Below are 25,390 nucleotides of genomic sequence, written 5' to 3'. Positions count from 1 at the left end.
CAGGGCCGCGGGGGTCGGGCCCGCGCCGGGGGCGGCGAGCGCGTCCGGGGGCCGCGGGGGTGCAGCCCCGTCCGTCCCGACGCCGGCGGCCCCGGAGGTCGCGGACGTGACGCCGCGGGCGGAAGTGACGTGTTGGCGCGGTGGCCGGGCGCTCGGTGGGCGGCGGAGGAGGGCTCGTGGGCTCGGCCGGGCGCCGCTCCCCGTCTGCGCGCAGCGGGGCGGCCCCAGGTGCGCCCCCGCCCCGCCGCGCCGCGCCGCCCCGCCCCGCCCCGCCGCCCGCGGGCAGCCATGCCGCCCAAGGCCCCGCGCAGGGCCGCCGCCGCCGCCGCCGCCGAAGCCCCGCCGCCGCCCGAGGAGGACCCGGCGCAGGACAGCGGCCCCGACGACCCGCCTCTGCCCGGGTGAGCCCAGCGCGGCGGGGGCGGCGGCGGGGGCCGGGGCGGGCGCGCTGTCCGCGGGGGCGGGGGCGGGGGCCGGGCGCCGGCCTGACAGGTGTCCGGCGGGGGGTGGGGTCGGCGCCCGCGCCCGGTGACAGGTGCCGCCGCCGCGCCCGCGGACACGGAGCCGGCGACCGACGCGGCGGGGGACGGGCGGCCTCCCGCGGACACGGCGGCGGCGACGCGGCTCCAGGCCTCGGCACCGGCCAAGCCCCGCGACGCGTCCCGCGCGAGCGCCCCTGCCCGCCGCCGCCGCTCCCGCGCGGTCCCCGCCGCACAAGCCCGTATCCGTCTTGGCGCTTTGCAGCGCTTCTTCCATTTTGCCTCGGAGCCCGGGACATCCTCGCGCCTGCTCTTGTTTTGTTTCGTTCCGGCTTCAGAGTTCGTGAGCTGCGCGAGTCACAGCGCACTCCCCCCCCCCCCCCCCAGCACCGCCACCAGCACCAGCACCGCCACCACCAGCACCACCACCAGCACCAGCACCACCAGCCCCGCCACCAGCACCACCAGCACCACCACCAGCACCGCCACCCACACTAGCACCACCACCACCCGCACCAGCACCAGCACCACCAGCCCCACCACCAGCCCCGCCACCAGCACCGCCAGCACCAGCACCAGCACCACTCACACCACCACCCGCACCAGCACCAGCACCACCACCCACACTAGCACCACCACCACCACCACCCGCACCAGCACCAGCACCACCAGCCCCGCCACCAGCACCACCAGCCCCACCACCAGCCCCGCCACCAGCACCGCCAGCACCAGCACCAGCACCAGCACCAGCACCACTCACACCACCACCCGCACCAGCACCAGCACCACCACCCGCACCAGCACCACCACCACCAGCACCAGCACCCACACCAGCACCACCACCAGCACTATCACCCACACCACCACCAGCACCACCAAGTGGTCTCTAAATTTAGGCGACTACTGTGATAATACAGTAGAACATGACCGGGAGGACTTACTCTGTTGCAACATCCTATTTTTCACGATCGTGGTACTTTATGGTTAAGAACCTAACACTGAAAGACTATGATTGCCGTTATTTTTGCCAGTCCTGGTCCCACCACTTTGAGAGTACCTGTCGTGTTTTTTTGTTTTTGTTTTTGTTTTTTCTTTGAGGGTGGGATTGCTTTCTGTTCCTCACCGCTTCCTCGCCTGTTCTAGTCCATTACTAAGCCCTATTCTTTGAACTTGCTAGACACTAACAGGGTTCAGACAGGTTGCGAACGACTGGAATGGGCTTCTGGTGGGATGGCCTGTGAAAGGCTGTTAAAAATACATATGTTGAAATGGGTTGTCTTACGGGTCAGTTAAAAATCACACTCGCTAATTGGGGAGAAAAACAGTCAAGCTGTTCTGGAAGCAAATTTAATTTCTGATTAAGCTCTGTTGTATCCAGTACTTGAACGTTTTCATTTGGAAAAAGCAGTAAATCTACTCTATAAGGAGTTCCATGTTTGCCACGGAGCTTTGGAAGCGTCCTCTGAATTATTGTAGGGTAACCAGAAATATTCAAATTAGGGCCCCCAGCTGGGAAAAGAAGGCCTTTCTTCCCCACCCCAACATTGCATTATTTACTTTTAAATGATGGAACTATCAAAAAATTTCCTGTAAGTGAAACTATACAGGATACACTCCACTCTTGATTAACCATACCCCCCGAAAGGTTTTGCTAGTACGGGCAGTTGAACTGTGTAGACTAGCTGCTTAGCAAGGGCGAAACTAGTGCCTGGCAATCCAAAGCCAAGCGTCCTGCTTAGGGATGGATTCAAGGCCCACTCCACACCTGCATTTTCAGTGATGGAATCTGTCTGTACCTTGAAGCTGAGATCTTCTCTCTGTTGCATTATATCTGGCCTAAGTGGGAATGTTGGAAGAGAAACCTTCACTAGGAGCAGGAGTGCACCCTCCTTGTTGACGTGATCAAAGTTAATTACACTCTGAAGGAGGGTTACCAGTCTGGCGTAGTGGTCAAGGCCATGGATCATGGAGTTAAACTTGGGTTTCCCACTTACTGGCCATGACCTCAAGTGAGTCCTTTAACTTCGTATTTGGTACTTGTCTGTAAAACAAGGATAAGAGTACTTATCTAGTAGACCCATGTGTGGATTCCACTGAAACTATACATTGAAGATACTTTATTCACACAGGCTCAGAGTAAATACTCAAAAATTATTAGCTATTCCTTATATTATTATTAGGTGTCAAATAGACATTAAGAGAATGAAAGGGAGCTAGCCAACAAGAAACTATTGACTACCTATCTTGGGTAAGGAAGATCGAAGAGAAAAGGCTGAAATAAGAATAGCAGTAATTCATGTTAAGTTTCTCATTACATGAGAAATGCTTATAGGTAGAGAGATTATATGAGACGTTGATAAGTGTCAACTGCATTTTAGCAAAATTGCTGATACTAAATTGATTCTGCAATATCATAAATGGGCTTTCTTCTTTTTGCTCTTATTGTCATCCCACTTTTCCCATACAGCGTTAGCTATCATACTTTCTTACTTTTCCAAAGCTATTTTGCTGTTCTGGTGTGTATGTGATTCAGGCCAACAAACATCTTTCACTGTGTTGTATATTTGTTGGAAGGACTATGAAAAAAATAAACATTTAAATTCTGTAAGTTTTTTCAAAGATAAATAAGATTTTAAAGTACTTAGTAATGCCTTTTTTCAGAATAATGCTGTTTGTTATATGCAAACCATTGAAGCAAATGTTTACTTTTAGTTTGATTTCTAAATATATATCCCCATTATATGTCTGTTTTTATCTGGTAGGCTTGTGTTTGAAGAAACCGAAGAACCCGATTTTACTGCATTATGTCAGAAATTAAAGATACCAGATCATGTCAGAGAAAGAGCTTGGTTAACTTGGGAGAAAGTTTCATCTGTGGATGGAATATTGGTAAGGATTTCTTTAATATTTTTTGAAGAAAACTTTCTCATTATTTTTTAAAAAGATTTTATGTATTTGATAGAGAGAGAGCCTGAACATGGGGAGGGGTAGAGGGAAAGGAAGACAGAGAATCTCAAGGAGATCTCCTCTCAAGGAGATTCTCTGCTGAGCACAGAGCCCCATGTAGGGCTCGATCTGAGGACCCTGAGATATGACCTGAGCCAAAACCAAGAGTCAAATGCTCAACTGACTGAGCCACTCAAGTGCCCCCCAATTTTCTCAATTAAAAAATGATTTTGAATTACTATAGATAACTTGGAAAATAGAAAAATATAAAGAAAAGAAAAGCTAGTAATAATTTTGTTACCCAGAGGTAAATAACTGATAGTATTAAAAATATCCCCATGTTACCCCCCCCAAAGGATTTTTTTCCCCTAAAGTACTTTTTTTTTTTTAATTTTTTTTTAAAGATTTTATTTATTCATGATAGTCAACAGAGAGAGGCAGAGACACAGGCAGAGGGAGAAGCAGGCTCCATGCAGGGAGCCCGACGTGGGATTCGATCCCGGGTCTCCAGGATCACGCCCTGGGCCAAAGGCAGGGGCCAAACCGCTGCGCCACCCAGGGATCCCTCCCCCAAAGTACTTTAAAGCAAATCTTAGATATCATATGCATACATACTTCACTCAGATACAAAAATTTTTTAAAAACAAAGCCAAGCCATGCCTTATAATTTTTAATATCTTATAATATGTAGTGTTCAAAATTTGATCGTTTTAGAATTAGTTTTGTTAGAATTTACAGTCTTTGATAGTGTTTGATATATTCCATTTTTTTGCATAAGTATATGTATGTATATGTAACATGACTCAATAGTGCTTTATATGTACTGGGGGAATATTCCATGCATTTAAAAAATAACTCCCTCAACAATCCATTGAGGGTATGACAGAAAAATCTTTATTTCATATGTAAAATGTAAAATCTTGATTTTATAGAAGATACTGAAATAGAATGAGATTAAGTAACTTGACCAAGGTTCCTGACTTGGTCATTTAAAACAGAGATTTGGGGGATCCCTGGGTGGCTCAGCGGTTTAGCACCTGCCTTTGGCCCAGGGCGCAATCCTGTAGTCCCGGGATTGAGTCCCACGTCGGGCTCCCTGCGTGGAGCCTGCTTCTCCCTCTGCCTGTGTCTCTGCCTCCCTCTCTCTGTGTGTCTCTCATGAATAAATAAATAAGTTTAAAAAAAATAAAAAAAAATAAAACATTCGGAATCATACATATAGGTATATATAGTTACATATAATAGTTTTATATCTTATTTTAAAATTTTTTTCTTGGGGTACCTAGATGGCTTAGTTGATTAAGCATCTGCCTTTGGCTCAGGTCATGATCTCTGGGGTCCTGGGATTGAGCCCTGGGGCTCCTGCTCCATGGGGAACCTGCTTCTCCCTCTCCTGCTGCCTGCCACTCCTCCTGCTTGTGCTCTCTCTCTCTCTTTGTCAAAAAAATAAAATCTTAAAAAAAGGAAAATAAATTTTTTTTCTTGACATCATGAGCATTTTACTGTGTTATTAAATATTTTTGGGTATTTGATAATATAGTTTCTGTATGTATAATGTTTTATATATTAGATGTTTTTTAATTTCCTAACTCTTACAATATTATTAGATATTTTTTCCCCATGACTTTTTGGCACTATAAAATGATGTGATGAATATCTTTACTCACAAGAATAATGCCTGGCACAAAGTAAGTCCTCAGTGGTTCGTTAAATTAATGAATGAATCTGATTATTAGAATACATTTTTACAAGTTGGATTACTGAGTGAGCAGCTATGAACGTTTATAAATCTTTTGGTAATTATTGTTAAATTGCATTTCAGACACTTTAAATGAATTTACTTTTTTTTTTTTTTTTAATTTTATTTACTTATTAGAGAGAGAGAGAGAGAGAGAGAGAGAGATAGCTGAGCAGGGAGTCCAATAAGGGAATCGATCTCTGGACCCTGGAATTAGGACCTGAGCTGAAGGCAGACACTTAACCAACTGAGCCACCCAGGCACCCATGGATTTACTTTCTTACAGCGTTGTATTAATGCATGTGTCTTTTTTTATTAACACAGCAAAATATGTTAATGTACATTCCATAAAAATGTTTAAAACCGTTAGAAAATTCTGGTATCTTAGTTCATTTGGGTTGTTTTAACAAAATACTGCCGACTGGGTAGCTTATAAACAATAGAAGTTTATTTCTTACAGTTCAGGAGGCTGGGAAGCCCGAGGTGGTGGTGTGGCCGATTCTATGTCTGTGTGAGGGCCCGCTTCCTGCTTCGTGGACAGCGCCTTGTCACTGGCTTCACAAGTCGGAAGGGGTGGGAACTTTCTCAGGCTTCTTTTATAAGGACACTGGCCCATTCATGAGGGCATAGCCCTCATGACTTGATGACTTCCCAAAAGCTACAACTCCTAATACATTTACATTGGGCATTAGGCTTTAAGCGTATGGATTTTGGGGGACATAAGCATTTAGGGCATTATTATCTGGTAATAAAAAAAGAGAAAATGAATCCAGTTTCAAAGACCTGAACGTAATCTGGAACTCCTTACTAAAACAGGAGGAATACTAAAGTATCTTGGGTGAATGACTTTGGTATTATCTTACCAAAACATCTAGTGTGTGCTTCCACTGATTTGGATACTTCATGTACAAAGGGTTTTTCTGGTGCATTTGCAGTTATAGGGAGTCATAGCTTCTTCACCTCTTGCTTGCAGATGCTAGGCTTTTAGTTTTCAGAAAGTTGGGAAGGAGTAGCAGATTATAGAGAGTATCGGTGAATATCGGTAGTTTCCAATTTAGGAGTGGGTTATGTTCCCAATCTCTTTGTAAGTACAACATAGTAGTTAGGTTTCCAGGCCAGTTCACACAAAACTGTTTTTGTACTGAACTGTAACAGTAAGAGTTTTCACTATAGAGGTCCTTTTAGGCTTCAGACCTGATTATAAGTATGAATACATGTTACAACTTGGGTATCCTGTTCTTCTATCCTGGCTTTGTCCCTGCCTTCCATGGGAGCTGGCACAGTTTAAATCTCATTTCCTAATGAAGGTCGTGATGGGACTAGGAGATACGAAATCATTCTTGGTTGTATGCTGGAGGAAGACAAGGAAGGAATTTCATGTTATCTTTGGGATATTTGGTACCTATTTTTTGCAGGGGTGTATGACAGAAGAGGAGGTGGTATTGTTCTGTTACAGTTTCCAGATGTTTCTCTGGAAATATTCTTTTAAGTGATAGTTAAGTTTTTGAGGGTTGGCCTGAGGATTTACCCTCTTCATACAATAATTTCTAAGGGAGAATGTGACAGTGCGTGCAGAGAACTGAATGTTATGACAAAATGAACCTGTTTCTGATGCACCTGTTCCATTCTAGCTATTTCAGATAGCAGTTGGCTGTCTTTGAAACAAGAAGAGGAATGTAATAACTAAGGGAATCTTTCTGGCAACTGAAAGTAGATGATGTTTATTGGAATAGAGGGTGGATTAAGAGCAAGGATTTGTCATCAGACTAGACTGACTCAAGTCTCAGTTCTACTATTTACTACCTCCACGATCTTGAACAAGTTACCTAAAAAACTCCAAGCCTCAGTTTTGTTATTTGTAAAAAGGACTAACAGTAATTTCTGGATCTTGGAGTTAACTGTGTGGATTAAATGATGTCACTCACATAAAGCACTTATTAGTGTAAATGAATGCCTATATTAGATTGTGCAGCCAGAATAATTCGACTTAAGAATTACCCCAGAAAATTTTATATTAATATAATTTTTAAGACAACTTAAGAATCAGTTAAAATACTTGAATTTTTAAAAGTTATTTAAATTCTGGTTAGTTAATATACAACGTAATATTAGTTTTGGGTGTACAATTTAGTGATTCAACACTTCCATACATCACCCAGTGCTCATCACAGCAAGTGCACTCCTTAATCCCCATCACTTCTCCCCCCCCCCCCACCTACCATGCCTCTAGCAACCGTCAGTTGGTTCTCTATAGTTAAGACTATGTTTCTTGGTTTGCCTCTCTCTTTTTTTTCCCAATGATCATTTATTTCCCTTAAATTCCACAATGCTTAACATTATATGGCATTTGTCTTTCTCTGACTTATTTCGCATAGCATAATAACTCTGTAGCTCTATCCATGTCATTGCAAATGGCAAGATTTCATTCTTTTTTATGACTGAATAAAATTCTGTAGTATGTATACTACATCATCTTTATCTGTTCATCAGTCAGTGGACACTTGGGGTATTTCCATAATTTGATTATTATAGATAATGCTGCTATATTTTTGTATTCTTTGGGCAAATACCTAGTAGTACTATTACTGGATCATAGGGTAATTCTGTTTTTAACTTTTTAAGGAACCTCCATACTGATTTCCAGAGTAGATGTACCAGTTGGCATTCCCACCAACAGTATGATAGGGTTACCCTTTCTCCACATCCTTGCCAACACCTGTTGTTTCTTGTGTTGTTGATTTTAGCCATTCTAACAGATGTGAGGTGATTATCTTACTGTAGTTTTGATATGTATTTCCTTGATGATGAGTGATGTTGAGCATCTTTTCTTTTTTTTTTTTAAAGATTTTATTTATTTATTCATAGAGACAGAGAGAGAGAGAGGCAGAGACACAGGCAGAGGAGAAGCAGGCATCATACAGAGAGAGCCCGATGTGGGACTCGATCCAGGGTCTCCAGGATCACGCCCTGGGCTGCTGGCGGCGCTAAACCGCTGCGCCACCAGGGCTGCCCTGAGCATCTTTTCATATGTCTGTTGGCCATCTGTATGCCTTCTTTGGAAAGATGTCTATTCAAGTCTTCAGCCCATTTTTTAATTGGGTTACTCGTTTTTGGGGGTGTTGAGTTTTGTAAGTTCTTCATATATTTTGGATACTAACTCTTTATCCAGTATGTCATTTGCAAATACCTTCTCCCATTCTGTAGGTTGCCTTTTAGTTTTATTGATTGCTTCCTTTGCTGTGTAGAAACTATTTTGATCAAGTCCCAATAGTTTATTTTTGCTTTTGTTTCCATTGCCTTGGGAGACATATCCAGAAAGAAGTTGCTATGGCCAGTGTCAAAGAGGTCACTGTGTTCTCGTCTAGGATTTTATGGTTTCAGGTGTCACATTTAGGTCTCTAATCCATTTTGAATTGATTTTTGTGTTTAGTGTAAGAAAGTGGTCCAGTTTTCCCAAGGCCATTTGTTAAAGAGACTTTTTTCTCATTGGATATTCTGTCCTCCTTTGTTGAAGATTAATTGACTCTATAGTTGACTGTATAGTTGTGGGTTCATTTCTGGATATTCTGTTCCTTGATCTGTGTGTTTTTGTGCTGGTACCATACTGTGCTGGTACTGTTTTGATCAGTACGGCTTGGTAATATAACTTAAAATCTGGAATTGTTATGTCTCCAGCTCTGCTTTTTTTTTTTTTTTCATCAGCTTTGCTTCTTAATACAGGATAAGAATCATATGATCATTTCAATAGATGCAGAAAAAATTTTTATGAAGTACAGCATCCATTCATAGATAAAAATCCTCAACAAATTAAGGTTAGAAGGAACATAACCTCAACATAATGTAGGCCGTATATGAAAAACCCATAGCTGATATCATTCTCAGTGGGGAAAAAACAGAGATTTTCCTCTACAATTATTTAACATAGTACTGGAAGTCCTAGCCACAGCAGTCAGACAACAAAAAGAAATAAAAAGCATCTAAATTAGCAAGGAAGAAGTAAAACTTTCACTTTTTGCAGATGACATGATACTTTGTATAGAAATCCCAAAAGATTGCCAAAAAACCGTTAGAATTAATACACAGATTCAGTAAGGTCTCAGGGTACAAAATCAACAAACAAATCTGTTGCATTTCTATACAGCAATAATAAAACAACAGAAATAAATTAAGGAATCAGTTCCATTTACAGTTGCACCAAAAACAGTAAAATACCTGAGAGTAAACCTAATCAAAGAGATGAAGTCCTGTGTTCTAAAAACTATAAAACACCAATGAAAGAAATTGAAGATGACCCCAAGAAATGAAAAGACATCCAGTCTCATGGTTGGAAGAACATACATTGTTAAAATGTCTATACTTACCCAAAGCAGTCTACACATTTAATGCAATTCTTTTTTATTTTTAATGCAGTTCTTATAAAAATACCAACAGTGTTCTTCACAGAGCTTAGAACAGTCCTTAAATTTGTATGGAACCACAAAATACCCCAAATAACCAAAACAACCTTGAAAATAGTTGAATTTATAAATGCATGTGTAATGATACTGATGTGGTACTTTGGCTAAAATTTAAGGAAGATTTGTGGTATTTTGTCTAGAAAAGTATTTTTTTCCTTTTTGTATAAACATTTGATAGGTGTGTATAATATGTGGTTGTTGTCATTAGATTAGATTGTGTTCATACTGCATATAGCATATAAATAAGGGATTTTCCATGAAGAAATTGTCCAGGAGTGCCGTTCAAGTTGTGACTTACAGTGAATCAGTTGTTAGAATTTTGATTTTGTTTCTGCATCTTAAATGACTGCATAGTAGAATGGAAAAGGCCTTGGATCTAGAGGCAGGATAGTAGTTGCATTGTAGCTATAGGATTTTAGGTAAGTTGGTTATTTCTCTGAGTCTCAGGTTGCTCATCTGTAAAGCAGAAATGATGTCTGAATGTCAACCTCTTAGGGTTTTGTGTGTGTATATATTCAAGAGCTTTGAAATATATTGGTCTTGATAAAAGATTTTTTTCCCTCCTGATGTGGGTCATTATATTTAGGAGGATAGTTGAAAGGAATAGTTTGGAACTAGAGTAACACTAGGCATTCCGTGTAAATTACACAGTACTAAGGATGTGAAACCTCTTCCTGAAGGGTTCTTCATGCAGGGTTGAAGTCCTTCTTTTGCAGATAACTTCTTTGCAAAAGGTTCTTTTTAATAACCTTAAAAACCAGAATATTCTATTTTATTAGGTTTTTTTTGAGAGAGAATGTGCACATGCATGTGGAGGGGAGGAGGGGCAAAGAAAGAGAGAGTGAGAGAATCCTTTTTTTTTTTTCTTTTTTAAAAGATTTTATTTATTTATTCTTGAGAGACAGAGAGGCAGGGAGAGAGAGAGAGAGAGAGAGAAGAAAAAGGAAAAGAAAAGAAAAGAAAAGAAAAGAAAAGAAAAGAAAAAAAATCTTAAGCAGGTTCCATGCTCAGTGCAGAGCCTGCTGCAGGGCTTTATCTCATGACCTCTGAGATCAGGACCTGAGCCAAAATCAAGAGTCAGATTCTTAACTGACTGAGCCACCCAAGTGCCCCCACGTGACAATTTTTTATTGTCAACTATCCAATGCTCAAAAATTTTCAATTATTTCATAAATTTTTTTCACATTTTTAAAAAGATTTTATTTATTTATTCATTAGAGACAGAGAGAGAGAGAGAGAGAGGCAGAGACACAGGCAGAGGGAGAAGCAGGTTCCACACAGGGAGCCCGATGTGGGACTCGATCCCTGAACCTCCAGGATCACACCTTGAGACGAAAGCAGAGCTTAATGACTGAGCCATCCAGGCGTCCCTTTTTCACATGTTCTAATCAGGATTCAAATAAGGTTCATATATTGTGATTGGTTGACTTGTGTCTTAAATCTCTTAATCTATAGATTTTACCTTCTACTTCTTTCCCCCATCCATTTCTTTTCTTAAAATTTATTTGTTGAAGAAAGTGGTTTATCCTGTAGAATTTCCTACAGTGGGTATTTTGCAGGTTACATCTCCTTCATTGTTTAACATATTTGTCTAATTCTCTATATTTCCTGGAAATACAGGCCTTTAGGCCTAATCAGATCCTGGTTTGATATTTTCTGGAAGAAATACTTACAAAATATTTTTGTGAATGCCCATTGGGAGGCATAGATCTTGTTAGGTCTCTTTTTTTTTTTTTTTTTTTTTTTGTTCTAAGCGATTTTGGATGACCGTAGACTGGAACCATACCATTACCATGGTAATCTGATGACTTTATTATTTCTCTTCCAATTGTTGTAATTCTGCAAAGAGAAATTTTTCTCTATTGACTGTTCTTATTCTAAAGCACAGTTCATTCAGGAAAGTAAGGATAAGTGCTTTATGCTTTGCTTTTATTGACTAGTTTTTAAATTAACATATTTGTTTTGTAAGATCCTCCAAAGATCCTCCAGTGATAGTAATCATCTTTCCAAATATTATGTCGACAATACCAGTAGACCAGTTTAGCTATACACAGATATTTAATAAGATCTGTACTCAGTAATAATGTGACATATTTTGTAATTTCAAGAACGTTATATAAGTGGGATCATACAGTACTTAACCTTTAGGATTGGCTTTTTTAAGTCAGCATAATTCCCTGGAGAATCATTGAAGTTATATATTAAATATTTTAGTTTGATAGGGCTGCCATAATAAAATACTACAGACCGGGTGGCCTAAACAACAGAAATAGATTTTGTCATGTTTCTGGAGACTTCAAGTCTAAGTTACGATGTCAGCAGGCTTAGTTTCTTCTGAGACCTCTCTGGTTTACAGACAGCTGCCTTCTCCTTGCATTCTGGAATGGTTTTCCTATGTGCACACACTCCTGGTGTGGTTTTTGTGTCCACATTTCCTTTTCTTCTAAGAAGACTAATCAGGTTGGATTAGGGCTTGCCACATGTCCTCATTTTAATTTACTGTTCCTCTGTGGGGCCCTGTCTTCAAAAACAGTCACATTCTTGGGTACTTAGGGTTAGGACTTGAACATATGAGTGTTCAGGAGTTGGGCAGGGGGCACAAGTCAGCCCACTGCGATTTGTTGTTATTCAGTAGTATTCATGACTGGACCACAGTTTAACCATTGACCCCTTGAAAGACGTCTGCCTTGGCGGTAGGTTTTAGCTGTTATGAATACAGCTGCTGTGAACATTTGTGTATAGGTTTTTGTGTAGATATCAGTTTTCATTTTTCTGGGCGAGTACAGTTACTGGTCATATGATATGGGCATATATGTTTAATTATGTAAGAGCTGTCAAACTTTATTCCTGAGTCTCTGTACCATTTTATATTCCTACCATCAACATATGGGTGATTCAGTTTCCCTGCTTCTTTGCCAACATTTGGTGGTGGTACTATTTTTTATATTAGCCATTCTTCTTGGGATGTAGTAATATCTCTTTGTGGTTTTAATGTACATTTTTCTGATAGCTAATGATACAGAATATTTTTAAAATAGACTTCTTTTTTTGAATAGTTTTAGGTTCACAGCAAAATTGAGCAGAGGGTACAGAGATTTCTCATATACCCCTCTGCCCCCACACATGCTTAATTAACCTTTTCCATTATCAACATCCCCGTAAGAGTGCTACATTTGTTATAGTCGATGAAGCTACTCTGACACATTATTATCACCCTAAGTCCATAGTTGCTGAAGGTCTTCTAAATGTGCTTGTTTGCCATTTATCATCATCAGTGTGTTGTATTTTATGTTTTCTGCCCATTTTGCGTTTCCATAGGTTTCCCATATAACAGTTATGTTTTATGTGAATAATGACAGCTTTATTTCTTCCTTTATAACCTTTTACTTTTTTTCCCTTGCCTGTTTCAGTGGCTAAGATTTCAATATGATGTCGAATAGAAGTGGTAAGAATTTCTGCTCTTAGGGAGAAAAGATTCTGTCTTTTACCATTAAGTATAATGTTAGGAGTAGATTTTTCTTAGATGTCCTTTATCAGATTGAGGAATCTATTCTATTTGCAGTTTGCAGAGATTTTTTTTTATTGTATCAGAAATAAATGTTGGATTTTGTGAAATGCTTTCTCTGCATCTATTGTGATTATATTTTTCCTTTTTTAGACCATTGATGTGGTGAGTAATATTGATTGTTAAAGCAACTTTCCTGCATAAATTCCACTTGATCATAATACAGTATCCCTTTCATATATTGTTGGACTTAAGCGTTTGGTAAGAGTTTTTGCATCTAGATTCATGAGGGGTAGTAGGTCTGTAGTTTCCTCTTTTTGGTTACGGGGTTTTTTCCTAGTGTTTTTTTTTTTTTCCTACAATTTTTGTAAGATTTTATAACAGAATAATGCTGGCCTTATAGAATGAATTGGGAAATATATTGTTCTCTTTATTTTTTTTGTAGGGTTTGTGTAAAATTAGTATTATTTCTTTGAAATGTTTGGTAAAGCCATATGGGCCCCATGGGATGTTTTTTGTAGGAAAGTTTTTAACTACAAATTCAATTTCTTTAATAGATATGCGGAATTCAGTTTTCTGACTTTTTTAGTGAGCCTGGGCAGTGTGTGTTTTTCAAGGAATGTGCCTATTAGCTTGTTGAATTGCTGTAAAATTGTTTAAAATGTTATTTTATTATTATACTTTATCATAGCTTATTATTATTTTTAAAGATTTTATTTACTTATTCATGAGAGACACAGAGAGAGGCAGAGATACAGGCAGTCGGAGAAGTAGGCTCCCTGTGAGGAGCCTGATGTGGGACCCTGGGATCACAACCTGAGCCAAAGGCAGATGCTTGACCACTGAGCCACCCAGGTGTCCCCCTTAGTATTATTTTAATAAACTTCACTATTGTAATTACATGGTATGTGTTATATTATTAATATAATGCATGATGAAATGATCCTCTTTATACCTCATATGTTTTTTGTTCTGAAATCTTTTCCTAATATTAGTATAGACACTTAAGCTTTCTTTAGATGAGTATTTATATCATTTACCTTTTTAAAAAAATCCTTTTACTTTTAATCTTTTTGTATCTTTATTCAGTTGACCCTTGCACAACATGGGTTTGAAATGGGTGGGTCCACTATACATGGATTTTTTTTTTTCAGTCACTACAGTATAGACTGTAAATGTATTTTCTGTTCCTTACAATTTTCTTAGTAACATTTTCATTTTTCTAGCATACTTTATTGTAAGAGTAGAGTATATAATACATGTAACATACAAAATATGTGTTTATCAACTGTGTATGTTATTGATAATGCTTCTGGTCAACAGTAGGCTATTAGTCGTTAAAATTTGAGGGGAGGCAAATATATACAGATTTTCTTTTCTTTTCTTTTCTTTTCTTTTTTCTCTTTTCTTTTCTTTTTTTTCTTTTCTTTTCTTTCTAGAGAGATATGAGGTGCAGAGAGAGGAGGGAGAGAGAATATCTTAAGCAGGCTCCAAGCCCAGTGCAGAGCACAGTACTGCTACTGTGGGCTCAATTAACAACCCTGAGATAAATAACACTCTTGTGTTATTTTAGTCATTATTTCAGGGTTTATATTATAGCATATGTTTGAAACTTTTCAGAGTCTTATTTTCAAATGATATTCTATTACTGAATGTACAATATGAAAACTGTCACTGTACTTTCATTTTTCCCTCATAGCCTTTGTCCTATTGTCATATGTTTTACTTGTACATGTGATATAAAGCCCATAATATGGTGTTAACTGTTTTTGCTCTAGACAATTATTTTTTAAAGAAATCTAAATAATAATTTAAAAAAATCTTTATATTAGTCATGTAGCTATCATTTCCAGGGCTCTTCATTCTTTTATAAGGTCCAGATTTCCATCTGGCATCAGTTTCCTTCTGCTTGAAGGATTTTCCTTAACATTTTCTATAGTGCAGGTCTGATGATGATTTCTGTCAGCATTTGTACAACTGAAAAAGTATTTATTTTGCCTTAGTTTTTAAAAGATATTTTTATTGTTAGAAAATTGTAGCTAGGCTTTTCCCCCAAGTCCTACTATGTTCTAGCTTACACTGTTTCCAAAGAGAAGTCTGCTACTATCCAAATTTGTTTCTCTGTATGTAGAATGTTGTATTTTATTATCTTCTCTTTCTCCCTAGTGAGTATTTAATACTATCCAAGTGGTTCATTTATTTATTTACTTTTAGAGGGAGAGAGAGAACTCAGGTGCTAGTGGGGGGAGGTACAGGAGAGGGGAAGCAAACTCTCTGCTGGGTGTGGAGCCCTACATGGGGCTCAGTCTCTGAACCAAAACCAAGACCCAGACACTTAACGGACTGAGCCACCCAGGCACCCCTAGATCTTTTTAAATTTCTTTCAACAAAATTTTTGAATTTTACGGTGTAAGTCTTACACTTAAAAACATTATTTCTGAGTATTTTAAAAAATATTTTATTTATTTATTTGAGAGAGAGAGCATACAAGCAGGGAAGAAGGGCAGTGGGAGAAGTAGGCTCTCTGGTGAACAGGGAGCCAGTCCGAAGTAGAACTCCGTCCATCCCAGGGCCCTGGGATCATAACCTGAGCCGAAGGAGATGCTTAACCAACTGAACCACCCAGGCGCCCTATTCCTAAGTATTTTATTCTTGTCGATGCTCTTATAAATGGAATTGTTTTCTCAATTTCATATTTAGTTTATTCATTACTGTTATATAGAAATAGTTTATTTTTGTGTGTGATTTTGTACCCTGCAACCTTGCTGAATTTATTGGTTTAAATAGTTTTTTAGTGTGTTCCTTAGGCTTTTCTATATATAAGATCACATTGTCTGCAGATAGAGATCACTTCTTTCTTTTCTTACTACTTTTTATTTCTTTTTCTTCCCTAACTGCCCTGGCTAGAATCAACACCTTGGTGAATAGAATAGCAAGAGGGGGCATTGTTGTCTTTCCTGATCTTTTTTTGGATGCCTTTCATCAGGTTGAGGAAGTTCCCTTTTCTTCCTCTTGCATTAAATGTTTTATCAGATGATTTTGGATTTTGCCAAATGATTTTCTGTGCCTCTTAATATAATGATGTTCTTTTTACCCCTCTTGTTGATACTACATTAATTGATTTTCAGATCTTAAACCAAGATTGCATTTCTAGGATAAGTCTTACTTGAACATGGTGTATAATCTTTTTTATATTTTTGTGAATTTAGTTTGCTAGTATTTTGTTGAGGATTTTTGGCATATACTCATAAGAGATTTTATCTCTGTTTTCTTTCCTTGTAATGTCTTTGATTTTAGTATCAGGGTAATATTGGCCTCTCACAGAATGAGTTGGGAAATTTCCCCTCCAAAGACTTTTTTTTTGAGGAATTTGATGAATTGTTATTAATTCTTTTTTAAATGTTTAGTAGAATTCACCAGTGAAGCCATCTGGGCCTAGACTTTTCTCTGTGGGAGGTTCTAAGAGATACTCAGTCTCTTGCTATAGAATTTGTCCATTTCATCTGTTACCTAGTTTGTTGGCATGCAGTTGTTAATAAGCATTCATGTTAAAAAAAAAAAAAAGCATTCATGTTATAATTCTTTTTACTTCAGTAAGGTTGGTCTTTATGTCCTTATTTCATTCATAATTTTGGTAATTTAAGACTTTTTTCTTTTGTCTTGGTCAGTCTAACTAAAAGTTTCTCTCTTTTGGTGATCTCTTAAGAAAGTTTTTGGTTTCATTGATTTTTCTCCACTTTTCTGTTCTCTTTTCTAAACTCTTTGTTTCCTATCTTTTCTACCACTTAATTCTTTATACTTGGTATGTATTATCAGATACCATTATTAAAGTTCGTCATGAACTTTCATCATGAAATACTCAGATAGGTCTAATATATAATTATATATAGTATAATTATTATAATAATATATAATTGGGCTACCTGATTTTAAATTTATTTTCCCTCATAAAAGTTTTCACTGTTGGCCAGTACTGTTTACTGCAGTGTATTTTCTTCTTCCTGCGGACTGATGCAAGGAATTTAACCTTCATCTCAGAATGAAGAGCAGCTAGGCTCGTCTGAGAATTAATTTATTTAATTTTGTGGTCACTATGAATCTTCTGATTATTTACTATTTTGCATGCTAACATCTGCATTATATAGCATGTAGTTTTCAGATACTAACATTTTTCCTTTTATTTTTTATTTTTTTATTTTTAAAGATTTTATTTATTTATTCATGAGAGACACACACAGAGAGAGAGAGAGAGAGAGAGAAGTGCGGAGACACAGGCAGAGGGAGAAGCAGGCTCCGTGCAGGGAGCCTGATGTGGGACTTGATCCTGGGACTCCAGGACTATGCCCTGGGCCGAAGGCAGGCACTAAACCCCTGAGCCATCCAGGGATCCCCTATTTTTTATTTTTTAAAGATTTTATTTATTTATTCGTGAGAGACACAGAAAGAGAGGCAGAGTCACAGGCAGAAGGAGGAGAAGCAAGTTCCATGCAAGGAGCCTGATGTGGGACTTGATCCTGGGACTCCAGGATCACGCCCTGAGCCAAAGGCAGACGCTCATCAGCTGAGCCACCCAGGTGTCCCTTTCCTTTTATTTATTTATTTATTTTAATTTTTATTTATTTATGATAGTCACAGAGAGATAGAGAGAGGCAGAGACACAGGCAGAGGGAGAAGCAGGCTCCATGCACCAGGAGCCCGACGTGGGATTCGATCCTGGGTCTCCAGGATCGCGCCCTGGGCCAAAGGCAGGCGCCAAACCACTGAGCCACCCAGGGATCCCTTTCCTTTTATTTTTTAATCATCATTTGTATATTTTGCTTTTAAACTTTCAGAGAGGGCAGCCCCAGTGGCTCAGCGGTTTAGCGCCGCCTTCGGTCCGGGGTATGATCCTGGAGATCTGGGATCGAGTCCCGCATCGGGCTCCCTGCATGGAGCCTGCTTCTCCCTCTGCCTGTGTCTGCCTCTCTCTCTCTCTCTCTCTCAGTCTCTATGAATAAATAAATAAAATAAAAAAAAACTATCAGAGAAAATGTATGTATTCAAAGGTCAAATAAACTTCAAGAAATCACATTTTATAGTAATAAGCATGAATATCCATTGCCTTCTATTTCTACCAGTCTAGAAATAACAATAAGTTTTTATTCATTCTGTACCTCTATTCCTTCCTCCTCCCACCTCACCACATACACATAAGGATTTTATTTTACCTAATTGAGGTCTTATGAATTGTTTTAGAAGTGTAAATAAATAATTACTATTTATTATTATAGGAATAGGAAATAGATTCATATAGTTCGTGAGTCAAGAGAAATAAAAGTTAAACAGTGATGGGGATCTCTGGGTGGCTCAGCGGTTTAGTGCTTGCCTTTAGCTCAGGCCGTGACCCTGGGGTCTGGGATCGAATCCCACATCAGGCTCCCTACAGGGAGCCTGCTTCTCCCTCTGCCTGTGTCTCTGCCTCTCTCTCTCTCTGTGTGTCTCTCATGAATAAATAAATAAATCTTAAAAAAAAAAAAGTTAAACAGTGAAAAGTTTCTCTCATTCCTATCCCTGAGCTACATACTTTTTCCCTCCAGAAGCAACTAATAAAAGTTTCTGGTTTTTGCATTGTTCTGTACTTTGCTTTTGTCATGTAGGCAATGTATGTTGAAAAGCACCTCACTCTCTGTATTTAGCTTGACATTTTTGGTGGATGTATTTTCCATTGTATGGATATAGAATTTACTTATGTACACCCCTGTTGGTAAAGATTTAGTTTAATTTTTAATATGTGATACTACAAACCACTGCAGTGAATATCCTCATATTTACATTTAATGCATAAGTAAGATTTCTGTAGTGTAGACTGTAGAAGTGGAACCACTGGGTCAAAATTTAATAGATTGTATCTTTGCTCATAGAATAAAAGTCTTTGCTAAATCTCACTCTTCTAATGAGATATACTATCCTGTTTAATACTGTAATCTGCCCACACTTCTCCCTGAAATTTTCTATCCACTTTTTTATAACATAATGTATAATTTACTTATTTATACTGATTTTTATTTATTGTCTTTCTCCTCCCCCTAAAATGTTAGCTCCAGGAAATAAGAATGCTTATTTTATTTACTGATGCAGTTAAAATCCTTTTTGCTTAGTAGGCATTTAATAAATATTTATTGAATTAATTAAATGGATTAGAGAATAATGTCCATATTTATACTTCCCAAAATGTCCAAGTTCCTTAGCCATATATTTTGGATTTTTTTCCTTATTTTTATTACCTATAATTTTGTTAAGCTTTAAGAAAAAATCCTTTCTAAAAAAAAAAAAAAAGAAAAGAAAAAATCCTTTCTAGTATATTTTGGGATACAAATTACCGAAAACCAACCGTAATGTATTTACTTTTAGAAAGTTACCCCCAAAACACAGGGTGCCTGGGTGGCGCAGTCAGTTAAGCCACTGACTCTTGGTTTTGTCTGGGGTGGTAATCTCGGTTGCGAGATCACGCCCTGCTTGGGGCTCTGCACTCAGCTCAGAGTCTGCTTCAGATTCTCTCCCCCTCTCCCTCAGCTCCTCCCACTTGGGTGCTCGCTCTTTCAAATGAATAAAAAAATCTTCAAAAAAAAATTGCCCCCCCCCAAACAGAGAACCAGATCTGAATTTCATCCCACCTATTAGGAATAGATACCAGCAACATAAAATAATCTTCCATAGGATTGAAATGATCGTTGAGATTGTTATGGCCTTCCAAGTGTGCTAGGTTATCAGGTGTTGCTTTGAAATAAATGGTTAAGTGCTCACTTTGGCAGCACATATACTAAAATGGAAATAAATGGTTAAATAATGTGTCAGTGAATTTATATTTTTCTTTATTTATATGTATCATAATTTTAAAGCCATAATATTCATAATTACTGATGTTCAGATTGGTAGTTTTTTCTATTTGTTCTATATTAAACTATAAACAGACAACCAAATTTCTTTAAGACCTAGGTATTTAGGAGAGTTTTGAAGTGAATTATTTTATCAAACATTCTTAATCCTATTCCTGTTTTAATTTCTCTCTTTTATATATGCCTTGATTTTCTCATCATATACTGTTTTTTAAGAGTAGTTGAATCAGAATTATATTGCATTCAAAACTACCAAACATTCATTCTTAGCTTCCCCTCTGTTTCAGAAAGCCTGCCAAACTTTTTTTATTAAGTTTATTTTTCCTGGTTTTATTCAAGACATAAAAGCTGGCAGTCAATGCTTTTTATCAACATAATGGTGAATTGTATTACTATGCTGCATTGAATTCTAACAAAAGTGATAAATGCCCATTCTACCAAGGGCCCTCCTCACAAGGGCATCATGTAACTGGATGGCTATTTTATTAACTGAGGCTTTATTGAAAGTAAACATATGGGTTTTCTTAAGTTTTTTTAAATATTGGAAAATTTACCAAAGATTATCATTTGTGACTTGGAACCCTAGAAATTCCCAGACCACAGGACTTTGATGATCAATGATCTCTTTCAGTTCCCTTCCAAATTGGGATTCTTTTATTTTAATGCCAATTCATTTATTCATTATTGATGTTTCCCTTTTTTTCAAGTAATATCTGTAATATTGGTAGAAGGAATTGGCATGCAAACTTTGAAAGATACCTTTTATCTATAGATAAAATTCAATCTGAGTTGTAGGAATGACCTGTCTCCTCAGTGTTTTTCAACCTTGTTTCTAAGAATCGTAGATACCAGTTTCATAGATCTTTTACAGAAAAGCCAGTTAATTAGTGGCTGTTTGAGTTTGGTGGCAGTTTTCTTTCTTATGTGGTTGTATCTTCCTGGGTGGATCATCTTTGGGCCTTTGATTCAATAAACAAAGCAGAGAGCTTGACCAGAAACTAAGTTCCACTTCAGTTATATATCACCTGTTTAGAAAATAAGTTTGTAGTATTATTTCTTTCCATGCATTACTCTTGCTAATACTCATTAGTTATCAATGTGTGAATGGAAGTTGAATAAACTATAGTAGAACCAGTTGTCTTACCTTATTGAATTGCTGCTTGTTTTTTTGAGTATACTAAAGGAACAAAAGAGATGAAGACAAAAAAGCTATTGTTTTATATTGGAGTATGGCTATTAATACTGCTTTAAAAAAAATACGCATTTAACACCAAGTTAGCGCTAAGTTAGTTACTAAGCTCTTGGGGGTACAGCAGTGAATTAGGTATAATTGTTTTGCACTCCAGATGTTTATGGACTAATTAAGAAATGGATAAATATGTAAATCACAGTTCCATTAAGTGTTCAGATACTCTTATCCGCTGAGCTCTGTAGAAGTTCTTAAGGGAGGGAGCCTCATCTCATGGGCAGTGGGCCAGGTAAATCTGAACTTGCTAGGTACTTATTTTTCTGGTAGTAGAGTCCGCTTTCTCCTCACAAGGCCATTGTGTAACTGTATGGCTGATTTGCCTGTTGTTTACTCCTGTGGGTTGTATCAAAAATATGATTGAGTACAAGTAAAGGTAGTTTTCGCATTCCTCTTCTTGGTTATGCCACTCTTGACTTTTACTGTTTCTGAGTACACCAAAGAATGTACTTTAACTGCTGTCAGCCAATATTACACAAGTGAGGGAAGCGGGATTTTCTGACATTTTAGTCTGTTATCCCTTTGGTTCCCACATATAACCTTGGTGAGGAGGAAATCCAAGAGTAGAAGATAAAAACAACTTATCCCCTCTATTCCTCTAGTATATTTCTGTAATATATTTACTTTGTAACCTTACTACTAATCACTCTTTACAATCCTGTGAGTCAAGAGTAAGCATGTGTCCTTTTGACCCTGAGTTAGAAAGCATATATTTTTTAAGATTCTTATTTATTTATTTGAGATAGACAGTGTACACGTGTGTATGCGCACAAGTAGGGAGAGGGGCAGAGGGAGAGGAAGAAGCGACTCCCCACTGAGTGTGGAGCCTGACCCTCCTGATCTCAGGACCCTGAGGTCACGACCTGAGCCAAAGTTAGATGCTTAACCACCTGAGCCACCCAGGTGCCCTGAAAGCATATTTCTTGTGGTTTATTTTCATCTCGGTCATGGCTAGTATTTTTAACTTTTAAAATTGAATTTAGGGATCCCTGGGTGGCGCAGTGGTTTGGTGCCTGCCTTTGGCCCAGGGCGCGATCCTGGAGACCCGGGATCGAATCCCACATCAGGCTCCCGGTGCATGGAGCCTGCTTCTCCCTCCGCCTGTGTCTCTGCCTCTCTCTCTCTCTCTGTGACTATCATAAATAAATAAAAATTAAAAAAAATTTTGAATTTAAATTCATGCTAAGTTATGCTAACATGAATAGTAAGAGAATTTTCTGATGCCTCCAAGATGATTTGTGTTACCACATGGTGGAGCTCTTTTGTAAGTTAGTGCATTTTAAGGTAGCAAGTAATGTCATCAACTGGGGGTTATCATTAGGGTATTCGAGTGAAACTAAATGCTACCTTAATAGGTAGCTTCTTCAAGTATTGATTGTAGATTTTGATTTAAACTATAATATATGTGATTAAGGTTTTAGTATCTTTAAGATTTTTCTCATTATTCCTAATTTTTCCCTTTATTGCTTTGCATTAATGTAGTGCTTTTTAGTTGATTGACTTTTCCTACTATAATTATGGGCAATTTAGAAAATGTATCTAGGATTAATAAAGAAAATGAAAACCATTTGTAATCCTGACATATAGAGATAATAATTAACATTTTGATATATTTGCTTTTCCTTTTTAAAAGTTTTCACAAAATTGAGTTAAAATATACTCAGAATTTTGTGTTTTGGGGTCTTTTTTTTTTCTCTTAACATATCTTTGATATTTTCCCATGTCCTTATAATCTTTAAAATGCATTAAGGGTTTTGTATCATTGTGTAATATAGGTCCACCATAACTCATTTAAATATCCTATTTTAAGATGTTTAGGTTTTCCCCATTCTTTCTGCTATTATAAATAATTTTTTTTAAAGATTTTATTTTATTTTATTTATTTATTAATTCATGAGAGACAGAGAGAGAGAGAGAGAGAGAGAGAGAGGCAGAGACACAGGCAGAGGGAGAAGCAGGCTCCATGCAGGGACCCTGACGTTGGACTCAATCCCGGGTCTCCAGGATCAGGCCCCCAACTGAAGGCCACACCAAACCGCTGAGCCACTGGGGCTGCCCTTATAAATAATTTTTAAACCTCTATTACACTAAATCTTTTTCTGGTTTTTATTTATATTTTAGTTATTTAACATACAGTGCACTATTGCTTTCGGGAGTAGAATTTATTGATTCATTACTTAACATACAACACCATGTGCCGTCTTTAATACCCATCACCCATCTAGCTCATCTCCCACCCACCTCCCTCCATTAACCCTCAGTTTTCTATTGTTGTTAAGAGTCTCTTATGGTTTGTTTCCCTCTCTCCTTCCCCCCCGCCCCCATGTTCATCTGTTTTCTTTATTAAATTCCACATGTGAGTGAGATCATGTGGTGTTTGTCTTTCTCTGACTTATTTTGCTTAGCAAATACACTCTAGCTCTATGTTGTTGTAAATGACAAGTTTCATTTTTTGATGGCTGAATAATATTCGTGTGTGTGTGTATATACCACATCTTCTTTGTTTCTTTATTCATTCATCAGTTGATGGACATTTGGGCTTTCACCATAGTTTGGCTATGCTGCCATCAGGGTGTGTATACCCCTTGGAATCTGTATTTTTGTGTCTTTTGGGTAAATACCTAGTAGTGCAATTACTGGCTCATAGGGTAGTTCCATTTTTTATTTTTTGAGGAACTTCCATGCTGTTTTTCACAGTGGCTGCACCAGTTTATATTCCCACAAACATTGCAAGAGAGTTCCTCTTTCTCTGCATCCTTGCCAACACCTGTTGTTCCTTGTGTTGTTGATTTTAGCCATCCTGACAGGTGTGTATCTCATCGTAGCTTTGGTTTGTATTTTCCCTGATGATGAGTGATGTTGAACATCTTTTTGTGTGTCTGTAAGCCATCTGGATGTCTTCTTTGGAAAGTAGTCACATGTTTTCTGTCCATTCTTCAACTGGATTATTTATTTTATGGGCGTTGAGTTTGATAAGTTCTTTTTAGATTATGGGCACTAACTCTTCATCAGATATGTCATTTGCAAATGTCTTCTCTTATTCCAGAGGCTTCCTTTTAGTTTTGTTGATTGTTTCCAGTGCTGTGTGCTATGTTTTATCTTTATGAAGTCTCAGTAGTTAAGTTTTACTTGTTTCCCTTGACTCCTGTGTTGTCACTTGACTCCTGTTACACTAAATCTTGATTCAGTTCTCCAGGTATTTTCATGGATAAATTCTTAGATGAAAACTGAACTCTTTTTTTTTTTTTTTTGAAAACTGAACTCTTAAGAATCTTTTTTTTAAAGATTTATTTATTTATTTATTCATGATAGACACACACACACACACACACACACACACAGAGGCAGAGACACAGACAGGGAGAAGCAGGGTCCATGCCGGGAGCCTGACTTGGGATTCGATCCCGGGTCTCCAGGATCGCGCTCTGGGCCAAAGGCAGGCGCGAAAGCACTGAGCCACCCAGGGATCCCCAACTCTTAAGAATCTTGATGGATATTATCAAAATGTCTTTCAGTTGTTACTATTTTGAGGTTCAGTCATTTCAAAATATGATTGTTGGAAAGTGCCACTTTTTCTTTTGCAGACTTCTTGTCTTTGCCCATGTATTCTCTTCATGTTTTAGTATTTCTTTTTGGTAATTCTTTTGACTGGGTAAGAGTTCTTCTCTGTTTTAACCATTTTTAAGATCCCGTTCTAAGCTCTCTTCAATAATTCTCACTAAATTTTCAAGAAAACACATTGGTTACAGATTTTAGGTTGTAAATTACCATTGAAAAATAAGCGGTGGATCTTGAGAAAGCAATCAGGGCTGGAAGGCAAATTAAGATCACTAATCATTTGTATGGAAGTCATAGGGGTTGCTATGGAAGTAAGTGAGATTGCTGAGAAAAATAGAATGTGGTGGAAAAAAGTCTTTGGAGTTCGGAAATACTGAAAAAATTCTGAGAGAGAAAAAAGGAGAATGAGGATGTTAGAATGTTTTAAAAGCTGAGGGAAAAAGTTTCATTGCAGCAGTATCAGATGTTACATAGAGGTCTTTGTGGAAGAAACCTAACAAAGACTATTTAGTTTGGAAAGACAGAGATCTTTGAAGACTTAGAGAATAACCTCAGCAGAGGCTAAAGTATGTGTTCAGTGGATGTA

At 38.3% G+C, this 25,390-nt stretch overlaps 1 protein-coding gene across 2 annotated transcripts in view; it reads left to right on the top strand.

The window, feature by feature from the left end:
• Positions 1-240: 240 nt before the first annotated feature.
• RB1 (RB transcriptional corepressor 1) overlaps positions 241-25,390 on the top strand; it is a 139,917-nt gene continuing 114,767 nt past the window's right edge. The window contains exons 1-2 of one of the 2 annotated variants that reach the window (XM_072760553.1): positions 241-401; positions 3,242-3,368. In XM_072760553.1, the coding sequence (XP_072616654.1) occupies positions 289-401; positions 3,242-3,368 (240 nt within the window). In that variant the 5' untranslated portion in view covers positions 241-288. Of the gene's footprint in view, positions 402-3,241; positions 3,369-25,390 lie in introns of those variants that run through there. The other variant, XM_072760554.1, reaches the window with a different exon arrangement.

Source organism: Vulpes vulpes, chromosome 6, assembly GCF_048418805.1.
Source record: "Vulpes vulpes isolate BD-2025 chromosome 6, VulVul3, whole genome shotgun sequence".
Classification (NCBI taxonomy): domain Eukaryota; kingdom Metazoa; phylum Chordata; class Mammalia; order Carnivora; family Canidae; genus Vulpes; species Vulpes vulpes.
Note: the sequence above shows the minus strand (reverse complement) of the source record. Positions and strands in the feature narration are given on the sequence as shown.